General features: G+C 41.1%; 1 protein-coding gene across 1 annotated transcript in view; it reads right to left on the reverse strand.

The window, feature by feature from the left end:
- The window catches only part of TPK1 (thiamin pyrophosphokinase 1), a 286,110-nt gene extending 266,194 nt beyond the window's left edge, over positions 1-19,916 (reverse strand). Inside the window, exon 1 of the mRNA XM_081102719.1 lies at positions 19,537-19,916. Coding sequence (XP_080958845.1) covers positions 19,537-19,579 — 43 coding nt within the window. The 5' untranslated portion in view covers positions 19,580-19,916. The remainder of the gene's footprint in view (positions 1-19,536) is intronic.
- Positions 19,917-22,170: the final 2,254 nt, after the last annotated feature.

The raw sequence follows: 22,170 nt of genomic DNA on the forward strand, positions 1-22,170 counted from the left end.
AGGGGTCATCACTACAGATCCCATGGAAATTAAAGTAATATTAAAGGAATACTATGAACAACTCTATGACCACAAATGTAATCAGGATGAAATGGACCTATTACTTGAAAGACAAGCTACTAAAACTCACACACAAAAAAAGATGATCTGATAAACAGATCATACGACTAAATGCAGAAAAGCATTTGAAAAAAAATCCAACTCCCACTTGTGATAAAAACTTTCAGGAAACTAGGAAGAAACGGGGATTTTTTCCACTTGATAAAAACTATTTACAAAATAGCTACAACAAACATCTTACTTAATGATGGGAAACTCAAAGCTTTCCCAGTGTGATATCAACAAAAGATTAGACAAATATATCAATGGAAAATAATAAAGAACCCAGAAATAGACCTTCATAAATAAAGTCAACTGATCTTGGACAAGGTGCAAAGGCAATACAAAGGAGAAAAGATAATCCCAACAAATGGCTCCAGAACAACTAGACACAAAAATGAATTTAGACAAAAAACCTTCCATTCTTCAAAATAAACTCAAAATGAATCATGGACCCAAATGGAAAACTATAAATTTCTTAGAAGATAACATAAGAATAAACCTAGATGACCTTGGGTATGGTGTAGTCTCCTTAGATATGACATGAAAGACACAATTCATTTAAAAAGTAATTGGAGGGAAAACCAAGATGGCAGCATAAGTAAACACCTATACTTGCTGCCTCCCACAACCACACCAAAATTACAACTAAAATACATAACAACTATCATCCAGAACTGTGGGAAAACTGGCTGAGTGGAAGTACTACAACTAGAGAGGTAAAGAAGAAAGGCATTGAGACTGGTAGGAGGTGCAGAGGTGCAGAATGGGCTGGCACCCAGATATGCCGCTTTTTTAATTGGGAGGGAGATACAAGCTCCTGCTTGCCCTGAGCTCCAGTGCCGGGTGAGACTCAGGAGGACCCAGACAGATAAGGGGAGAAACTGGACTGTCTGGCATCGGGGCAGGAACATGGGGGCGGCTTTCTTCCATACAGAGGTGCTCACAACCGTCATTGTTCCTGTGCTGGGACCTCCCTGGTGCAGGGCTGACTGGCAGCTATTACTGTTTGCTCTGCCCTGGAGATTCCTTGAGACCCCACCCTACCCAATTTACACCACCACCCAAGCTGTGACCAGAGGCTTTTGCATATGAATGGCCTGTCCTTTCTCAGCCTAAGACCTGTCAAACAAGCTGCAGCAGGGTCAGGGAGCCCCAAAGCTTTCAAAAGAAGGCCCAAGGCCACACCAGCACCAACCTGCCTTGCTTCACAGCTGGGCCTCGTCTGGGCACTTCCAAACCCACTACAAAGAGGAGGAATCTGCAGATCTCACTGTAACTCCTACTGGGCGGTCCCAGGCAGTAGCTGACTTTGCTCCTCCTTGGAGATCCAAGAGACAGTGTACCCAGTGGTCAGTGTGAGTATACCAAATTACAACTCTTCACATCCATAAGTGACAAACTCAAGGGGCAGACTCAGTGAGCACCAAAGCCCCACTGAAGCAAGTCCTGCCCCATAAGGGTGACTCCTGCACAGCAGCTCTTCCATTGTAGACACAGCTGGTCCTCACAGCCAATTGGCCTGGAGGTCAATTCCTACCAGTGATACCAACAGCAATCAAGGCTCAACTACAATAAGACTGTGCACACAGCCCACAAAAAGGTGCACCAAGAGTATACACCTCAAGTGATTGGGGAAGCTGAGCCACTGGGCCCTATAGGACACCTACTACACAAGGCCACTCTATCAACTCAAGGAGACTTATCAGCTACCCAATACATAGAAATAAACATAGAAAAGCAGCCAAAATGAGGAGACAAAGAAACATGCCACACATGAAAGAAATGGAAGAAAGCAAACTACTGGATATAGAGCTCAAAACCACAGTTATAAGGTTACTCAAGAATCTTCTAGAAACCTCCAAGGAACTTAGTGAGACCTTCAAGGATCTTGGTGAGAATGCCAAAAAAATGGAAAAGGACCAGTCAGTAGAGTAGAGGATCCCAAGAATCAAGTCAAAGATTTGAAATACAAGGAAGCAAAAAACACCCAAACGGAAGAGCAAAAAGAAAAAAGAATCCAAAAATATGAAGCTAGTGTAAGGAGCCTGGGACAACTTCAAGCGTACCAACATCTGAATTATGGGGGTGCCAGAAGAAGAGAGAGAGCAAGATACTGAAAACCTATTTGAAGAAATAATGATAGAAAACTTCCCCTACCTGGTGAAAGAAATAGACTTATAAGTCCAGGAAGCGCAGAGAACCCCAAACAAGAGGAATCCAAAGAGGCCACACCAAGACACACCATAATTAAAATGCCAAGGGCAAAAGACAAAGAGAAAATCTTAAAAGCAGCAAGAGAAAAATAGTTAGATACCCACAAGGGAGTACGCATACAACTGTCAGCTAATTTCTCCACGGAAACTATGCAGGCTAGAAGGGAGTGGCAAGAAATATTCAAAGTGATGAATAGCAAGAACCTACAACCAAGATACTCTACCCAGAAAAGCTATCATTTAGAATTGAAGGTCAGATAAAGAGCTTCACAGACAAGAAAAAGCTAAAGGAGTTCATCACCACCAAACCATTATTATATGAAATGCTGAAGGGTATTCTTTAAAAAGAGGAAGAAGAAGAAAAAGGTAAAGATAAAAAAATTTTGAACAACAAAGTGACAACAAATATATATCTATCAAGTGAATGTAAAAGTCAAGTGAATAAAAAATCTGATGAACAGAATAAACTGGTGAATGGAATAGAATCAGGGCCATGGAAATGAAGCAACTCACAATTTTCAGGGGCAAGGTGGTTTGTGTGTGTGTGTGGGGGGGGGGTGCAGGAAGAGATTGGACAAAGATCTTATATGCATGTATGCAGTACCTATGGATGTGGACAGTGGAGTGGCGAAGGCCTGGGATGGAGTGAGAACTGGGTGGAGGGGATCTATGGGTGGAAAAAAGAGGGACCTTTGTAATAATCTGAACAGTAAAGATTTTTTAAAAAGAAATAATTGATAAACTGGTCTTCATTAAAATTTAAAACTTCTCTGCCAAATACAATGTCCAAAACATGGTAAAGGTCTGCCAGAGAGGGATGTCCTCTGCAGTAAGAGGGAATGACTTGGCACAGGAAACCAGGTTTGCTGCCTTCTGAGCTCACCCCACAGCCCCTAATCCTGGATTTTCATTACACAGCTCTGGTTCACTCTGCCAGAGACCAAGGGCTACTGAAAATATGTCTATGGACCACAGATGTTATTCTGGCCTTCAAAGAAAGTAGACATCCTTCAACCCAAGTCATAGGAGTTTGCAGCCTGAGGCACAGAACTGCACTGGGCATAAAAGCCCTCATTCAAAAATAACTTAAACATTCTGTTATAGCTGCATGAAATTTATCTATCAAAGAGATATTTTGAAATGCTGAGGATTAAGAGAACACAACTGCTTCTGATAGTTATGTTTATTCGAAACAGTTGGGTATGGAAAACACCACAAGTTTGGATGACTTAAACTTGTCTAGATTTTTCAGCATTATTCACGGTGACCAGGACATGGAAACAACCGAAGTGTCTTTCGATAGATGATTGGATAAAGAAGATGTGGTGCATATATATAATGGAATTACTACTAAGCCATAAGAAAAGATGAAATATTGCCATTTGTGAAAACATGGATGTACCTTGAGAATATCATGCTAGGTAAAAAAGTAAGAAAAAAACTAAGAACCATATAATTTCACTCAAATGTGGGATATAAAACTGAAAATAAATGAACAAGAAAAACAAACATACAAAAACTCATAGATACAGATAACAGTATGGTGGTTACCAGAGGGAAGTGGGGTGGGTAAAGGGTAAAGAGGACCAAATATATGGTGACAGAAGATGACATGACATTGGGTGGTGGGCACACAATGCTATATACAGATCATGTATCATAGAAAAGTACACTTGAAAATTATATAATTTTATTAACTAACTAGTGGCCCAGTGCACAAATTTGTGCACATTGAAAGGAAATTAGAAGAAATATTTTAATATCGCTATTTGCCCTTTCTCTATAATAGAGTATCAACCGCCGAAACCGGTTTGGCTCAGTGGATAGAGCGTCGGCCTGTGGACTGAAAGGTCCCAGGTTCGATTCCGGTCAAGGGCATGTACCTGGGTTGCGGGCACATCCCCAGTGGGGAGTGTGCAGTAGGCAGCTGGTCGATGTTTCTCTCTCATCGATGTTTCTAACTCTCTATCTCTCTCCTTTCCTCTCTGTAAAAACTCAATAAAATATATTTTTTAAAAAAAAAATAGAGTATCAACCAAACTCACAATTGACAATGACAAATAGAAACACACGCATGCAATTGGTGCCAGTGAGAGTTTTATATGTATCATGCATGCGCGAGTCAACTTATTCTTTTATATATAGAGAATAAACTTACTTAATTAGACCCACTTTCTGACTTGGCTAAACTTTTTCCAGCCCAGTGAAGCACCCCAACTTGTCTTTCAGGTAATTGTCAGCAACACAGCAGTATATATCAACACGAAGCAGGTTATGATTGTAGATCACGCAAGGAAAACAAAGGGTAAAATATTTAACTGCAACAGTGTTTGACTATATTCTGTCAAGTGAGAAAACCTGAAGTATTTTCAAGGTCCACCATTTCTTACTTATTTTCAGTCAGGTCAAGTTTCTAAATCTCTGTTTTCTGGCTAATGAAAAGAAAACAGGATTCCACCAATTCTCCTATCTACCTACTCCAGGACTTCTGTGAGGATCAAATGAGATGAGGCACAGGAAAATGCCTCACAGATATTTGATTAAAGTGTGAAATGTTTCGACCTGCTATAAAGCAAGTCGTGTTCCTGTTTTGAATAAACTACAAGGAGGCTAGTCATCACTAGGGAGAGGAAGCCAGGCGTTGCTATGTGATGTCATTACCCATACTGTTGGACACTTAGCATATTAGCCTTTTATATATATAGATGTCACCCCAATAAATTTAAAGAAAAAGAAAAGAACATGAGAAGACAAGACACACAGGCTGGGAGTAAATATTTGCAAAAGACACATCTGATAAAGAACTGTATTTCAAAATCTATATATATAAAAAGCCAGCGACCAGAACGCTATAATGACCAGAATGACCAGTTGCTATGACGCCCATTGCGGCCAGCGAACTGGTCTGATCTGGGTGGGGCCAGTGGCTAACCTCCCCCGTGGCCCCTCCCCCCTGGCCGTCCCTGCCCCAATCATCCTCTCTACCCCAATAGGGGGCGGGGCCGACCGGCCAACCTCCTGCAACCCCTCTCCCTGGCCGGTCCCACTCCTGATGGGCCCCCACCACTGCAATCAGCCCGCATCCTCTGGCCCCAGCTGGCCCCACACACAATTCCCCCCCTTACCTTAATAGGGAGCGGGGCCAGCTGGCCAACCCCCTGTAGCCCGTAACCCCACCTGTCCCCACCTCAGATCAGTGCCCCCATCCCAATTAGGGACAGAGCCAGCTGGCCAATCACCTGTAGCCCCTCCCCCTAGCCAGCCCCACCCCCGATGGGCCCCCACCACCACGATCGGCCTGTGGCCCCTCCCCCCAGCCAGCTCCAACTCTGGTCAGCCCCGCCACACCAACTGGGGGCGTGGCCGGCCAACCCACCACCCACAGCCCCCTCCCCCCGTCCCAGCCCTGATTGGGCCCCGATCAGGGCAGGTCAGCCGGCCAACCTCCTGCTGTCTCCACCTCCCACCAGGCCTGGCCCCAATCTGCCTTGAATAGGGCGGGCTGGCCAGACCCCACCCGTGCACGAATTCATGCACTGGGCCTCTAGTATACCAGTAACACCTAAAACTTAACAAGAAAACCACCCAATTATAAAATGAGCCAAAACCTTAACAAACACCATCAAAGACATACAAATGGCAAATGAACATATGAAAAGATGCTGCACATCATATGTCATCAAATTAAAATTTGATGTCACCAAATTAAAACACTATCACAGATACTACTACACATCTATTAGATTGGCTAAAATCTGAAACACTGACACCACCAAATGCTTCTGAGGACATGAGAACAGGAACTTTCAGAAATTGACGATGAGAATGCAATAGTACAGTCACTGTGTAAGACAGTTTTCTCACAAAATTAAACATAACTCTCACCATATGATCTAGGAATCATGCTCCCTGATATTTACCCAAAGGAGTTGAAAAGTTATGTCCACACAAAAACCTTTATGTAGATATTTATAGCAGCTTTTTCATAAGTGCCAAAATTTGGAAACCACCAAAATGTCCTTCTGTAGGTGAATAGATAAACTGTGGTAAATCCAGAAAGAAATTATATATAAACCTTGAGAGGACATGGAGATAGGTCAAGTGCATATTACCAAGACACACAGTAAAGAAGTAAAACTAAAAAATCTATAGCTAGCCGAAACCGGTTTGGCTCAGTGGATAAGAGCGTCGGCCTGCAGACTGAAAGGTCCCAGGTTCGATTCCGGTCAAGGGCATGTACCTGAGTTGCGGGCACATCCCCAGTGGGAGATGTGCAGGAGGCAGCTGATCAATGTTTCTCTCTCATCGATGTTTCTAACTTTCTATCTCTCTCCCTTCCTCTCTGTGAAAAATCAATAAAATATATTTTTAAAAAAATCTATAGCTATATGATTCCAACTATATGACATCCAAAAAAGGCAAAACTATATGGAGAAAATAAAAAGATCAGTGGTTGTTGGGGGTGGTGGACAAAGAAAGAGGCAGAGCATAGAGGATTTTTAGGGCAGTGAAACTACTCTATATGATACTATAATGATGGACACCTGTCATTACTGTATACATTTGTCCAAACCCATAGAATGTACATCAAGAGTGAACCCTAATGTCCACTATGGACTTTGGGTGACTATGATATGTCATTGTAGGCTCATAGATTGTAACAAATGTACCACTCTGGAGCAGGATATTGATAATGGGAGAGGCTATGCATGTGTGGGGCTGAGGGATACAAATATGGAAATTCTATGTACCTTCCACTGTGTTTTATAAACCTAAAACTGCGCTAAAATAAACAGTATTTTTTAAAAAGGTACACAGGCTCCCAGTAAGCATTCTTGAGAAAAACACCTGACTTTCCAGGAGTGAATTATTGAAGCAAATACTGGTGTAGTGGAGCTAGAAATGTAAGGAAAATGGATGGCATGTCTTCCAATACCAAGAACAGTTCCTGGTACATGGCAGGCAATCAAGTAATTGGTGAACAAGTAACTACAATATTTAGCCTGGAAAGAGAGGGGGGGGAAATAAGAAAAATCTAGTTAAGGTTTTTCAATATTTGAGGGCAATTTAAGTAGAAAGGAAGTAAAAGTCTTCTGTACTATTTCAGTAAGAAAATAAAGAACTAAAAGTCAATTTCAGCTTATTCTAAATACACATTTCTAACAAACAGTTGTCCAACACCAGTATATTTTTTCTCAAAATGAAAGAGCTACTGAACATGTTCAAGCAAAAAAGCTAAGTAGCCAAGTTCAAGGGACACTAAGAGCATACAGTAGGGATTTCTAAGGTCCCCTCCCCATACATAGCATTCACTACTCACACCACTTTACTCAGATTAGGAAGAAACTGCAAGAGCAGTTTTCCTCCTATAAAAAAGAAAAATAAAATTGCCTCAACATAAACAGCAGCAACTGGGCCAGAAGCCACAACCTTACATATGACCTAAGAGTAAATCAAATGCTTAAATTCTCTGGAAGTCATAAAAACAAAAGAAGCTATTCTACTGTGATAAATGGAAACCTTCAAACACAATAGTGCCATAAAGATACAGAAATACTCTCAGGATGAAAATCCATTTGTTTGAGCATCTGTTTGTCACCTACAAAGAATAACTCTTTCTGATGGATTTAACCAAGAAAAAAAAGATAACAAAGTTCATTTGATGGGAAGTTAAGCACAAATACACCTCATTTTCTTAGAAAACCTCAAAAGACATCTGGTGTTAATGTATCAAAACCCACAGAAGGGGTGTGGGGGTGTGTGTGTGTGTGTGTGTGTGTGTGTGTGTGTGTAATGAAGCCATAACATTTTAGCATTTAGCAATACGAAAACTGCCCCCAAAACTTCAATTGATATTTTCAATTGTTTAATCTAAAACAATACCATTATTTCTGATAATGCTATAAAGCATCAATTTACAAAATTCTTTGAAAACATTAAGATTATTTTTAAACTAACGTTAGAAGCTTTAGTTTCTAAAAGCATATAGCTATTAAAATGCTAATGTGGAAAGATGGGGGGATGCTAGAGAGACTTAATATAAAACACAGGAAATTGATTGTTTAGATGATAGGAAAAAGATGGCTTATAGAATTAATGAGATATTATTAAGACAAAATAAACAATTTAGCCATTTACAATGAGGATAAAGCAAATATTTGTCATCAAATAAAATGAAACTAATTAAAAGGACAACAAAAATTAAGGCAAATATGAAAATCAAGTAAAATACAGAGAAAAGTTAACTACATCAAACACACAAAGAGCAGTTATGGCAGTGTTAATGTAAGAAACATTCAAACTTGTGAAGAATTTTTTTGAGTTTATTTGAGTGAAACTGTCAACAAATACCAAAAAGCAGAATCTCAATGAATTGATTTAATGCTCAGGAGAATGGCAGTTTTTCACCTTGTTTTATACATTAGAATCAAAAGAGGAGACATAAATGGGTTACATGAAATCCCTTGGTGATAGATTAGGGAGGCAGGAGAAAGCAAAGTGAGGGAAACCTCTGGAATTGGATAAAAAGTAAAATGACAGACATATACTTCTTTTACTTAGGTGAGTACAGGATAGTTAAAAGTCAACAATTTAAAAATGTAACAATGAGGGGATCTGTGGTCTCCATAGAGCAGTGACTGTGCTTTGAGGGGTCCGGAAAAAAAAAATTACTTTGACATTCCAATGATATTATCGTATATGCAAAAAGACAACAGACAGGCTCAGTTAAGGTAAAGGTTGACCTATGTCAGGGAAGATACCAGCGTAGAACATGACTACCCACCATAAACTGCTTTTTGGTAAAAAAAAAAAAAAAAAAGTTTTAAGTTCAGACCATCCTTTACTTTAGGTCTCTGAGTTTGCAAGGCTGCCTGCCACACAGGCCTTCCCTGAGCTAGTCAGGTTTGTATGTGGCCCTTTTTCGTCCATAGCAGCAAGTCATAATGAGTTAGAAATAAATTGAAGAGAGTAAGGAGGAAGGGTCCCAACAATTACAAGCCATACACCAAGGAACACATAAATACTCAGAGCAGTAAATTTTCCATGAACATTCAAGACACCTGAGGACTACCTAAGGTGGATTTCTAAATTTAGAAAATGGCTGGACAGTACATTAAGAGGATTACATTTTGAAACTCAAAAATGCACTATTGCCCTAGCTGGTTTGACTAAGTGATAGAGCATCAGCCTTCAGACTGAAGGGTCCCGGGTTTGATTCCAGTCAAGGGCACATGCTCAGATTGCAGGTTTGATCTCCAGTGAGGGGCATGCAGAAAGCAGCCGATCAATGATTCTCTCTCATCATTGATGTTTCTCTCTTTCCCTCTCCCTTCCTCTCTGAAATCAATAAAAATATATATATTTTTAAAATGCACTACTTTGTCTCTTAGCTATCTTAGGCAGCCCTGTATAACAAAAAAAAAAAACAAAAAAAAATCACAATCCTTAAGCAGCAGCTTTTGTCAGTTTTATCATGCACAGAGATAAGAGTTTCTTTAAAAATACTGCTAATCTCTCCTTCTCCCTTCCTCTCTGAAATCAATAAAAAATTATTTAAAATACTGCTAGTTGTACAGTGCTTTAAGTAAAAAAAACAAAACAAAAATGCCATGTTGATATTGAGGACACAGAGGGAAGCTAGGTAGACAGGGACTGGAACCATGGGAGGGGTAAGGGGGGTAAAACCCGGAACCCAACTAATGAGAGTTACTAAAACACCCCCCTCTGGGTGGGGAAGGAAGAGCGTCCACAAAAGACATGAGCTTTAAAATGTATAAATGTTTCCCGGCCAGCATTGCTCAGTGGTTGAGCATCAACCTATGAACCAGGAGGTCAGGGCGCATGCCTGTGTTGCGGGCTCGATCCCCAGTGGGCGGCGTGCAGGAGGCATCCGATCAATGATTCTCTCTCATCATCGATGTTCCTATCTCTCTATCTCCCTTACTCTCTGAAATCAATAAAAATATTTTAAAAAATAAACAAAATGCCTGAATGTTGCTAAGACAGATAGCTTACAGATAACCAATCACAAGATAGTAAGGCACATAAACTAATCCCAAGGATGTTGCTAAGGCACAATTATTTGAAAGGGCCAATCAGGAGCTAATAAGCATGTATACAAAAAAGAGTGTGATCTTCCTCCTCTCTCTTCTCCCCTGCAGGCGATGAGTTCTGTGGGGGAGCACATCCCTGTACCCACGTGGTTTATGCCCGTGTGGGGCTCTACACATGAACAAATAGACTTTAACACCCGGCTGTTATATGAAAAGGAAACTCTAGACACTGGTCTGCTCCGAAACCCTAGCTGCACCTTTTCCAGGACTGGCTTCTCTCAATAAACTTTGGTTCTGCTAACCATTTTTGTCTGCAACTTCCAACAGCACACATTTTGGTTTCAATATCAGGAAAAATATACAGTCAGAAAACCCAGGTTTCAGTCCCAGTTCTATTTCCAATACCCGTTTCAAAAGGCTTTTCCTTAAAAAAGGAATATGTATTCCCTGGGTCTGAAGTTTATTCCAAAATTGAGCCTATGAGTAGCTCCTTGAGCACATGAATAGAAACAAAATATCTGACATATTATGATAAAATGTATCACAAATTATAATGAAATATAGATCAAATCAAGCATTTCTATTGAAAATCTAGCATCTGAATTGAGATGTGCTAAAAGTGTAAACTACATACTGGTGTTGGAAGTTTTTGTACCAAAAAAAGTAAACTATTGCATTAATAATTACTACTTCAACATGTAATCAGAATAAACACCATTTAGATATTAGGTTAAATAAAATACATAACTAAAATTAAGTTCACTTGTTTTACCTTTTTAATGAGGCTACTGGAATATGTTAAATTACTATGAAATTATTTTTCTATTGTATTGTATTGAACAGCCTGCTGTAGAATGAAGTCTTTCACAGTAAAGTTTGTCACTTCTTTTTTTCTACAGCATCTACTAGGATGTGGCCCATAACAGATCATACTCAGAAAGTGTTGAATGAACAAAGAAAATGTTGTATCTATACTAATAAGAGTAATATGCAAATTGGTCAGGACGCCATCACAGTAACAACCAATGAGCAGGCTGTGTGTGCAGCAGGCGTGGGTGGGCAGAGACTGGCAGTGTGGGGGACAGGGGCGGGGCCATAGCGGAGAGGCCTCTCTGCCACGGTCCCAGCCAGGGGTCCGCAGGTGCATGGAGAGGCCCCTCTACCACGGGCCTGGCCCTGGCCAAGGGTCTGCAGGCACGCGGAGGTCCACAGGCCTCCACTGCAGCCCAGCCCGGGGGCAAGGCCGCGACAAGGGCCTCCATGAACCTGTGCCAGGGGTCCGCCGGCCTCCCCCGGCTCCAGCCTCTCTCTTTGGGGTAACCCATTGAGGAGCCCCAGATGGGTGGGAAAAGCCTACCTCTTTGGGGCAATGGATCACGGGGCTCGCGCACTGTGACAGGGCACAGGCCAGGCTGGGGGACATTCCACCCCTGCCTCGAGTGCATGAGTTTCGTGCACTGGGCCACTAGTATAAGTAGAAAAGAGCAACTAGGTAAGACTGAAATTGACACTTTTTGATTCATATTCTATTGGAGTGGCATCAAAATCTTCCTCATTTGGTCATTATGAGTATTCTAATATATGGATCAAGACAATTTAAAACTGTTGAACTTCAGAGGGAAGGTAGGGGCGGGTGGGTGGGAAGAGTTCAACATAGCCTGTGGACACAATGGGGTGGTGAGGGCAGAGCGGGGGAGGGAGGAAGACAGGAGCAGGCTGGAAGAGGTTAATGGGAGAAAAAGGAGGACCTGTGTAATACTTTTAACAATAAAGATTTAAAAAATAAATAAATAAAAATAAAAAATTTACAGCTGAAATGTAAACATACCTAATTTGTTGTGGGTTGAATTGTGTCCTCCTGAAATTCCTATTTGAAGTCTTAACCCTACCCTCATAATGTGACTGTATTTTAAGACTGAGACTTTAAAAAGGTTAGTTAAGATAAAATGAGGTCATATGAATGGCCCTAATCCAATATGACTGATGTCCTTATAAGACCAGGAGATCAGAACACAGGTAACACACAGACCAAGAGGCAACAGTGAGGACCCAACGAGAAGGCAGCTGTCTGCAAGCCAAGGAAAGAGTCCTCAGAAGAAACCAAACCTGCTAACACCATGATCTTGGACTTCTAGCCTTAGAATTGAGAAAGTAAGCTTCTATTATCTAAGCCACACATCTTTGTTATGGCTGCCCCCATACACTAATAGACTATTCCAAACACAAAACTTTTTCAATAATTTTGTGGAGTTTTGTTTTTACACTTGAATTATCAATTCAGTTCCTTAGTCACACTAGCCATATTTCAAGTGCTCAGTAGCCACCTGTAGCTAGTGGCTACTGTGTTGGATAGCACAGCTCTAGAGTAGAGACCAAACCAGAAGTCTCTAATAAGAATTTTTAATTGGCCGAGAGATATGACCAAGAAATGTCACCATATTTCTATTATATATTGAAGCATTTTTAATCTTTAATTTGTTTAAAAATGCAAGTGACTCAAGTCTACCCCAAGTAATTCTTACTATGATTTGCTGAGTAGAGATTAAAGATTAGAACTGTGTTTGGTACATATGAATGACATCACTTAGGATTCTTGGGAGATCTGTTGCTGCAAAATACAGAGGACTACTTATATAGGTGGCCAATGTACACTTACCATTATGAAGGAGTCAGAACTCTAGGTATAACTTACCCATGAATTCCCAAATTACCCACTGATAAACTGGGGAAAGCTAATACCCATCTTCAGGTTCTATCATGCCTTTTGTGAACTTAATCAGGCATTTTCCATGGAAATTAAATTCCAGAAATATAAGAGATGGCATGAATACTATAATGAACAGGATTTCCCATATTCATTAACCATGAGGCATCAAAAACCTGAGTTCACTATTCATAATTTCATGCATCTATAAAATAAAAGTTCAACAAGCATGAAAGAAAAATACATAATTCAGGAAACAAAGAGAGTATTTCTGCTAGACTTGCCTAAATACTCTTTCACCTAAGTGGACTGAACACATTTACTGAACCAAGCAGTTATCTCCTTTGCAAAATGTAGGAAGGGATTTCAAAATTTAACAATGAGTATAATAAAATTCATCTAGTAGTAAGTACTTTACATTGTATAATGTGCAATGTGCTTTTTATACTTTTTAATATCTTAAATTTGCCCAAGAACTTTATGTTCAGATATGTTACTTTTCATAAATAAACTAAGGCTCTGATAAATTAATTGACATGTCCAAAGCCTATAACTAGTGGAAAAGTAGCTAAAACTCAAACCTGGTTCTTCTAGTTCCAAAACTTTTCTACAGGCTTTATCCTGTTAAAGCACCGGGACTACGGCCAGCACACAGTGCCATGCAATAGTCAGTTACCATAAATATTTGCAATATAATTATGTTGACTTGAACTGTATACCAATAATACTTCAAAATGGTAATTAAATTCAGAATAAACCTAAAAAAATAAAAATAAATTCAGAATAAACGTCAACAATGGTTAATTCAGTTCAGAAGAAATAACTCCCAAGAACATTATGGTCACAGAAATCTTTTTAAAATTTAAATATAATCTTTTTGCAAAGAAATATAGAGAATAAAAAACTTTCAAGCATAAAACGTATTTATAGTGATTGAACTGTGTGGGGAAAAGAAAATGGAGCTTTTGACTCAGGGTTTATTATATATGTTTAATGTGAATGATGTTTCATATCAAATTGCTACATTTTCATTCTATCAGATCAACTTAAGAGTGATGCAAAAGCTTTACTTAAAATGTCAATATTCATTGTTAAGGTAGATTTTGAAATGCAAGGAACAACTGTGCTAGATTTTAAAACACTGAATGGAATGCAAAGGTGGTCCTAGTTTGGAACAAGCAACTGCAAAAGTTATTTTTGGAACAATGGAAAAGTTTAAATACAGATGGTTTTAGACACTGTTTTCTATAGGAACAACTGTAAACTTACTTTCCCCCACCCTGTATATGTACTATATTATAAAAAATAACATCCATATTTTCATTAAACCAGAAATTCAAACCTCTATGACTATTTACTCTGTGTCTTAGGACTGTGAAATAAGCACACATGAAATAATTCTAAGGATGGTTTGATTCCACTTTTATTTCAGCTAGAAAGGGTGTAAAATAAATCAACTTTACTTTTAAACACATGGAGTTCCGAATACAAAGCTTCATGATAAAAACTGAAATGATCATACACTGAAGAACAAAACAAAAAGGCCAGGTTTTATAAGAATATTTTGAAAAGGCACCTATATTTACAGAGTTTAGAACAGCAATTGTATGCCCTTACCAGTTAAATATTATTCTTCCTTAATTAAAAAAACACAAACTTTTAGATTAAAAAAACAGCAATGAGAAAAATAACTAAAATGTTTACATCCTTACTGTATATCAGTGTTAATGCTTTGTAGATATTCTTTAATCTTCACAACAATCTCCCTATAATGTTTTCTCCCTACTTAATTGATGAGAAAATCAAGATTTACTGTATCCAGAATATATAAAGAAACTCCTACGTGGCAATCTCTTGTAATAGATAGGGTGTCCCCCCAAAATGTATACTCTTTACAGCTGATAGCTCAATAGAAGTTTCTTTTCAGATTTAACCATTGGAATTAGTAAATAATTCAAAGTGTATATACATTTTTGGGACACTGTATACATATATCAAATTATAATGTACACTTAAAACTAATACAATATTATATGTCAATTGTATCTCAATTAAAAACTCCTACAGATTCATTTTTTAAAGAAAAGACAAACTAATAGAAAATAGCTAGAGATATAAACAATACACAAAAGATATTAGAAACACCGACAGACATGTGACAAGATCAACATTCTGCATTAAGGGAAATGCAAACAAAAATCACAGAGATAAGGCTACACACCCACCAGAATGGCTAAAATTTAAGGATAACAATTCTAAGGATTGGTAAGAATATTCCAGGCAATAAATTTAGCATTAGTTAAGGCAAGAGTATAGAAGCCTGAACAAATGAGAGTTCAGCTTGGCTTGGGCAGAGAGGCGAATGATGGAAGTATCCTGAAAGAGTAGTTAGGAATCAGATCTGGAGGACTTTTGAGGCCAAGACAAGGACTTTAATCTATAAATGATTAGCAAAGCAACCAGGATATGGATGGCACAATTTAACTGAGTCCTAGAGTATATAAAAGGCTGCTTTCTATGAATGTTCCAAGGGGATTCAACAAAGAAACTAAAACACTTTCTTTCTACTACCCTGCAAAAAACCTCTCTATTCTCCACAATGTTTTACCCTCCCTGTTCAATTACAGTCTTCCAAAATCCCCAGCTGCACTCTCCAGCCTAGTCAGGCTTTCCTTGCCTTCACTCACCACCAGGTGAACTCGTTTAAGATCACAGGTAGCACTGAGCTTTCACTCAAGAACAGCCCATCACTTGACATGCTCTTCTGCTTCCCCCAGGCCTCTCAAGCAGGACCTGTTTTATGCCCTTTTCTGCAACTTCTTTCCCTTACCGCTTTTTATGGTCCATATGTATAGATATCCCAAGTTTTTGTTTTGTTTTGTTTTACAGGCAGTACACACTCAAATGAACTAGACTTTCTTAATAGACATTTAGATTATTTCTAGTTTTTATTGTTGCAATCTATAGTGCATATCTTTGATCATGATATTTCTGCATATTTATGCGAGTTTATGAGGATACATTCCAGAAATGGAATTGTTGGGTCGAAGGGTATGTTTGCATTTCTGTTATCAAGAGCAACTAACAACCAGTTAGTGGCTGTCCTTTGATACTGGGTGTGTGGGTATACAAAGAGAAAGATATACTTGCTTCCGTTTAAGAGCTTCCAGTCTCATTGGAAAGTCAAGAACAAAGCAAGATACTTACTAGTTAGATGTTGAATAATGTATTATAGAACCCACATAGAACTATGGAGACTGGGGGAGAGAGATGAGGACAGGCTGGAGTAGGCAAAGAAATCATGGGACTGACAGACACTAACTGGGCCTCCAAAATAGCACCGGATTTAAAGGGTGAGAAGCCTAGGTCAGCGGTCGGCAAACTGCGGCCCCTTGAGTGTGGCTCTTCCACAAAATACCACGTGCGGGCGCGCATGTACAGTGCGATTGAAACTTTGTGGCCACACTCAAGGGGCCAAAGAGCCGCATGTGGCTCGCGAGCCGCAATTTGCCGACCACTAGCCTAGGGGAAGCAGAAGAGCATGTCAGGTGATGGGCTGACCTTGTGCTTTTCTAAGTTTTAGAGTGATAATCTCTGGTAACTGCGATTTAGAATGAAAATTTCTGGTAGACTTTTAAATTTAGGAACATTTCTATTTTGTTTGAAAAAAATTAAACAGAGTACATAATGTTGGTAATAAAAATTTTTCACTCACTGCCCCCCCCCCATTTTTATTTACAAAGCAATTTATAATATGAATCCACTTTCTTTAAAACAAGAGTAATAATATGCTGGAATGTATGTGTCAAAACAATATCTAGAACATATGCCAACTGCTGGTAATGGTTATTCTTACAAGAGGAATTACGAGAGACTTCACCTCCTGGGTTGTTTTTCTTTAAATAATAAGCACTTACTTTAGTTATAAAAACAAAAAAAAATTATTTTAAATCTTTCTCTCTGAGCTAGTGATCATTCCAAAGAGAGAAGCATTTTGGTCCCCCCAGCAATTTGCTATTCTGAAGAGAACAAGCTTGATTTTAATTGTTGGAGTGCCCAGGATACTAAATCTAAGAAAACATTACAGGTAAATCATACCTACAAAATAGTTCACAGAAGTATTAACAGAAAAACTACCTACTTCTCTGCTACATAAATATTAAAAGTCTGTCTGATGAAGAGAACCCCGCTAATGTAAAGTTAACCTCTAGCATTTACTGAATTACTGTGTACATATGTTTCCCGTTAGAAAAGACAAAAAGGAGGGATGAGAACCACTAAATCACACAGAGCCCCAAAGGAGGGCTGATCTGTCTCAGGGGATCTGTGCTTCACACAGGGTATCACAGTTGTGATGTACATGCCCCCTCCAGTGCTGTTCTTACTGACTTCGGAGCCGGGCCTTCTCCAACAGCCTGTGATAAACACAGATGGAGCCAACTGCCCGTCTTTCCTGCAGGATATTGCTCCACATCTCTTCCACCTCAGCACTGATCCTGAGATTCAACTACCCCTTTCTTTTCTGGTTAGCCTTACAGCTGAATATAACAGCTTATCACTATTGACGCCAAGTGATTTACCTGCATTACAACTCGTTCATACAATAACCCTGCCAACTATTCCTATTTTACAGAAGAAGAAACTGAAATACAGTTGATTCCGGTATCCACATTCACAGATTCAACCAACGGCAGGTCAAATTTGTTATTCTGAAGAGAACAATATTCAGGGGGAAAAGTTGTGTCAGAACTCACTACGTAGTCTTTTCCTTTCTTGGCATTCTCTAAAAAACACAGTATAACAACTACTGACATTGCACTGGGTATTATAAGTAATCTGGAACTGATTTCAAGTATAGGAGAGGACAAATACGATACCATTTCATATAGGGGACTTGATTTCGATATCTGGGGGTTGGGGAGTTCTAGAGCCAATCTACCTGGGATACGCGGGACAACTGTACAAAGACGGATAACTAATAAGTGGCAAAGCTAGGATTTCAACTCAGAGTTTCTGATTCCTCGATCCCAACTTTACTCTGCAGCACGCATCTCTCTATCACATACTTCTTTCAACCTAGACAACACCAGAAAACTTTGGTCAGCAAAGTACTTAGGTTTGAGGAACAAATCTGAAAATCAATAGGACACCAGGGTCCAATGTTTACTCTTGGAAATGCTGTTCCTCTGGCCAACACTGGGTAACTGAGACCTCTGAAATGTAATTTGCAAAATGTTTGTTTGCTAATGCTTAACTTCTGAAAAGCTGTTTAATGTCTAAACACCCGACCTCTTAACCACATCAAATCAAATATATCTGGATTCAGATTCTAGTTCTGTCACTGGTTCCTTCACCGGAAAGTAAGATGTAAAAGTGTATGTAAACACCTCAGCACAGGGAATGACTGGAGGGGAGGAATCAGTGTCCCCTATGGTTACTACTATCATCCTTTGATTGTTTTAGTATCATTTCTCCCAGGATGAGGAAAAACTGACAAGTTCAAATCAAATTCAATACCTTAAACCAGGGATTTTCAACCGACGTGCCAATTTTTAAAACATGCAATACTTGATTATATAGTCAGGGGCTATATATAGCCTTTTCCCTTAGAATATTGTCAAGTAAAAAAATGACAACAGCCAACGCAACAATAGGCATTTGGTGTGAATGCATCAAAATTATACTTTTTTTTGGTCAGATCGGCAAAAAATATATTTTTGGTGTTCCGCAGAATTTTAGTAATTAGTTTATATGTGCCTTGAGAAGAAACAAAACCCATGAATTCATGTTTACTGAGAACAACTTTAAACATTAAAAAATGATACACTCCGTTTGAAGTATGAAACTGATAAAGTAGAGGAGTTCTACACAACACAAACAATAATTGGTAAATAAAAAATGTTTAATATTGCAAAATGACCACACCAGCCAATTACACTGAGAATAACCGCTGCTGACAACCAGCTTCAATGCATTCCTTCCCTCCATTTCACGTGCATCACATAATCTGAAACTTTAAAGTAACAAAAACCCTTAAGTGAGTGTTGTATCTTTGAAACATTTTACACAGCCACCAACTCGTCTTTTGTTGGGTCATCTCGGGCACTTGGCAGAATGGACGGGCAATAACGACTGATCTCCCCCCTTTGATGCCTAAGGGTCCGCGGTGTCGGGTCAGTTCACAGGTGAGAGAGCCTATCAGCTAACAAGCTGCCCTTCACCCCTCCCGGGGGGGAAGCATACAAGGTGTCCAGTCCTTTGGCCTCCCCAACCCTGCTTGGCCAAGAACAAGTAAACTGGGGCGCGGGCGAGGGTGGGCAGGGCCCAGGGGCGCAGAGCTAGGAAGCCCCAGGCAGACGGGAAGCTGCGCTCGGTCCAGCCCGAGGCCAGTCCCTTTCACCCCTGCAGGGCTCCGGGCAGAGCCCGCCAATGGCGCCAGGAAACGGGGAAAGACATACAGTACCAGTGGGAAGCAGGGGTTCCAGCGGGGTAAAGGCATGCTCCATATCGGATGGCTGGGCTCTGCATTGAAAAAAATTAAGACGCCACGTTAGAATGTCTATCTAAATTAAACCGCACGCGGAATCGCCAGGGCATGTGGTCGCTTTAACCCCGCGCCCCGGCGCGACGAGCTCAGGGCGGACAGGCCGGGGGTTAAGCGGGCCGCCGTGCGGGAGGGACGCGGGAGGCCGGAACCCTGCGGATCTCTGAGATCGCTTGGGGCACACACGCGGGCACGACGCCGCCACGGGGCCGCCCCCTCCAGCCGCGCGCCCGCCGCCATCCGGGGACTGGAGGAGCGAGGGGCGGCCGCCCCCTCCCCGCGCTCGCCACCCCATTCCCGGGCCCGCGCGCCGAGGACGCGGGCGACGCGCCGGCGGCAGTCGCACTTACACAATGGCGGGTGGAGCCACCGGCGGCGGAGCGCTGGCTGCGGAGCGAGGGCATCGACCGCTCGGCGATCGGCTAAGGCGCCTCCGGCGGCGCGTGGCCGACGCTCGCGGGTTTAAGTAAGGGGCGCGCGAGGGAGCCACGCCCCCTTCCGGGAGCCCGCGGCGCCGACGAGGCGCGCGCCTGGCCGGGACTGCGCGTGCCTGGCGGTGCCTGCGCCCCACTGATCGCCGGCTGCTTTCGCCAGCGCAGCCCTCGGTCATCATAGTTTCATTTGGGAGAAACTTGAAGCCACCCACTTGCAGCTCGTGAAGAGGAATTCTGTTGCCAGGCAGCTTTTTTTTTTTTTTTTACACGACTGAGCAAGCCTAACCGCCAGAACAGTTCTCTTACTTTGGGCAAAAATCCCCTCCTGCTGTCCCACCACTGCCCCCAGGACCCTCACCTGCGGGAGGGATTCCTGGCCCTCAGAATCGTCTTAAATGTATTTGAACAGTTATGCTTCCCTGGCTTTCTTTACCCTTTCTCAGCTAAATGCAATTTGCATAAGGTTCTTACGACAGGGTTTTCAGACGCGACCCTGACATTGCTTCGTTGCTTACAAATCGTGGTCCCAGGAACTGGTGCGACCTGCGCAAGCCTCAGCACCTAACAAGCGTGCAAACCTCTGCTCTGAGAAACCTGAAGAGACCTGCATGACTACTATTAGCATTGAGTCTGTCCCCAGGATGACCGCAGACACACACAGCGCCCCCCGCCGCCCCCCCCCCCCCAAACACACACCTATTAAAGTGCCTGACTGAGAACTCTGGGATGCCAGGAGAAATTACTCTTTAGTCAACACCTGATGGTAGGCTACTGCCCTCCCAAATGGCTTACAATTGTGAATATGTATCTCTAACAACTCAGAGCCTCATGCTCAAGGACTTGAGTGCCATTCCTTTGAAATGTAATCATCAGAAAGGATAGGATCTCTGCCTCCTAGTCTTGGACAATAGAATCCTTACTTTCATAGGTGCTAGCTGGCCAAGGTCTGGCCTCATGGCATTCACTCTGACCAACTCTGTAATTTTTCACTTCTCTGACACTACTTACTGAGAATCTTCCCCCATCTTCCCCTTCCTTAATCTCCCTGGGAAATGCCCCCATCAGCTCTGCACAAATGAAATGGAGCTCAGCTTTCCCCTGCTGTCAGCAGTTACCAAACTAACTCTGTTTTCACTGCTTGTTTAAAGATAAACTCAGCTGTGTTTAACTTTACCTCTGGTCACAATGTCCCAAGAGTGATTAACCACGAGAGAGGAGTAGTCATTGCCAACGTTCATTACCATTTTTGTAGTGGCCACATCAAAGCAGCAGTTCTCAACCTGCGGGTCGCGAACAATGAAAATACATCCTGCATATCAGATATTTACATTACGATTCATAACAGTAGCAAAATTACAGTTATGAAGTAGCAACGAAAATAATTTTATGGTTGGGGGTCACCACAACATGAGGAACTGTATTAAAAGGCCACGGCATTAGGAAGGTTGAGAACCACTGATAGAACTTCCAGGCATTTTTTTCACTATTAAGTATATACCTAGCTTATACTCAGTTATAGACCAAAATACTAGGGACTTCAAGTTTATATTTGTAAAGTGAAATAGTATGAGCTTGCGATAACAGTTGCATCAGGCCATTTCAACCATGCCCTACCACTTGCAGGACATTCCAGTTCTACCTCAGTATCCTCCGGTGTAAAATGGAAACAATGTTGTCAGCTTTGAAAGGGTTCTGCAAGGAGCAAATAACTTGGTTGACATAAACACCTCCGGTGCCTAGTACACCTAGGTTTGTAACAAATGTCCCTCTCCAGCAATATGGTACCCCATATATCCCTTGCTGATGGCACTGTTTACATTCGCAGCACACATCCTTGCAATGTGTTTTATGTGTACGCATCTAGATCAAGTTTCTCCCAAAGTCACAAAGAAGAAAAAGGAAATCTTTTTTTTAAAAAAAAACTAGAACAAATTTATGAAATCCACATGTTTAGACATGCCAGTAGTGAAACTAAATGGCAACAAACCAGAGGTGGAGGGAGAATATTTGCACGTGAACCAGACAAGGGTTTGCTAGCTTTTATCATATGAAGAACTGCAAATTCATCAGTAAAAGGCAAAGAAAAAAAAACAGTAAAATGATGACTGAGGATACACAC

This window comes from Myotis nattereri (genome assembly GCF_964212035.1).
Source record: "Myotis nattereri genome assembly, chromosome: 11".
Lineage (NCBI taxonomy): Eukaryota > Metazoa > Chordata > Mammalia > Chiroptera > Vespertilionidae > Myotis > Myotis nattereri.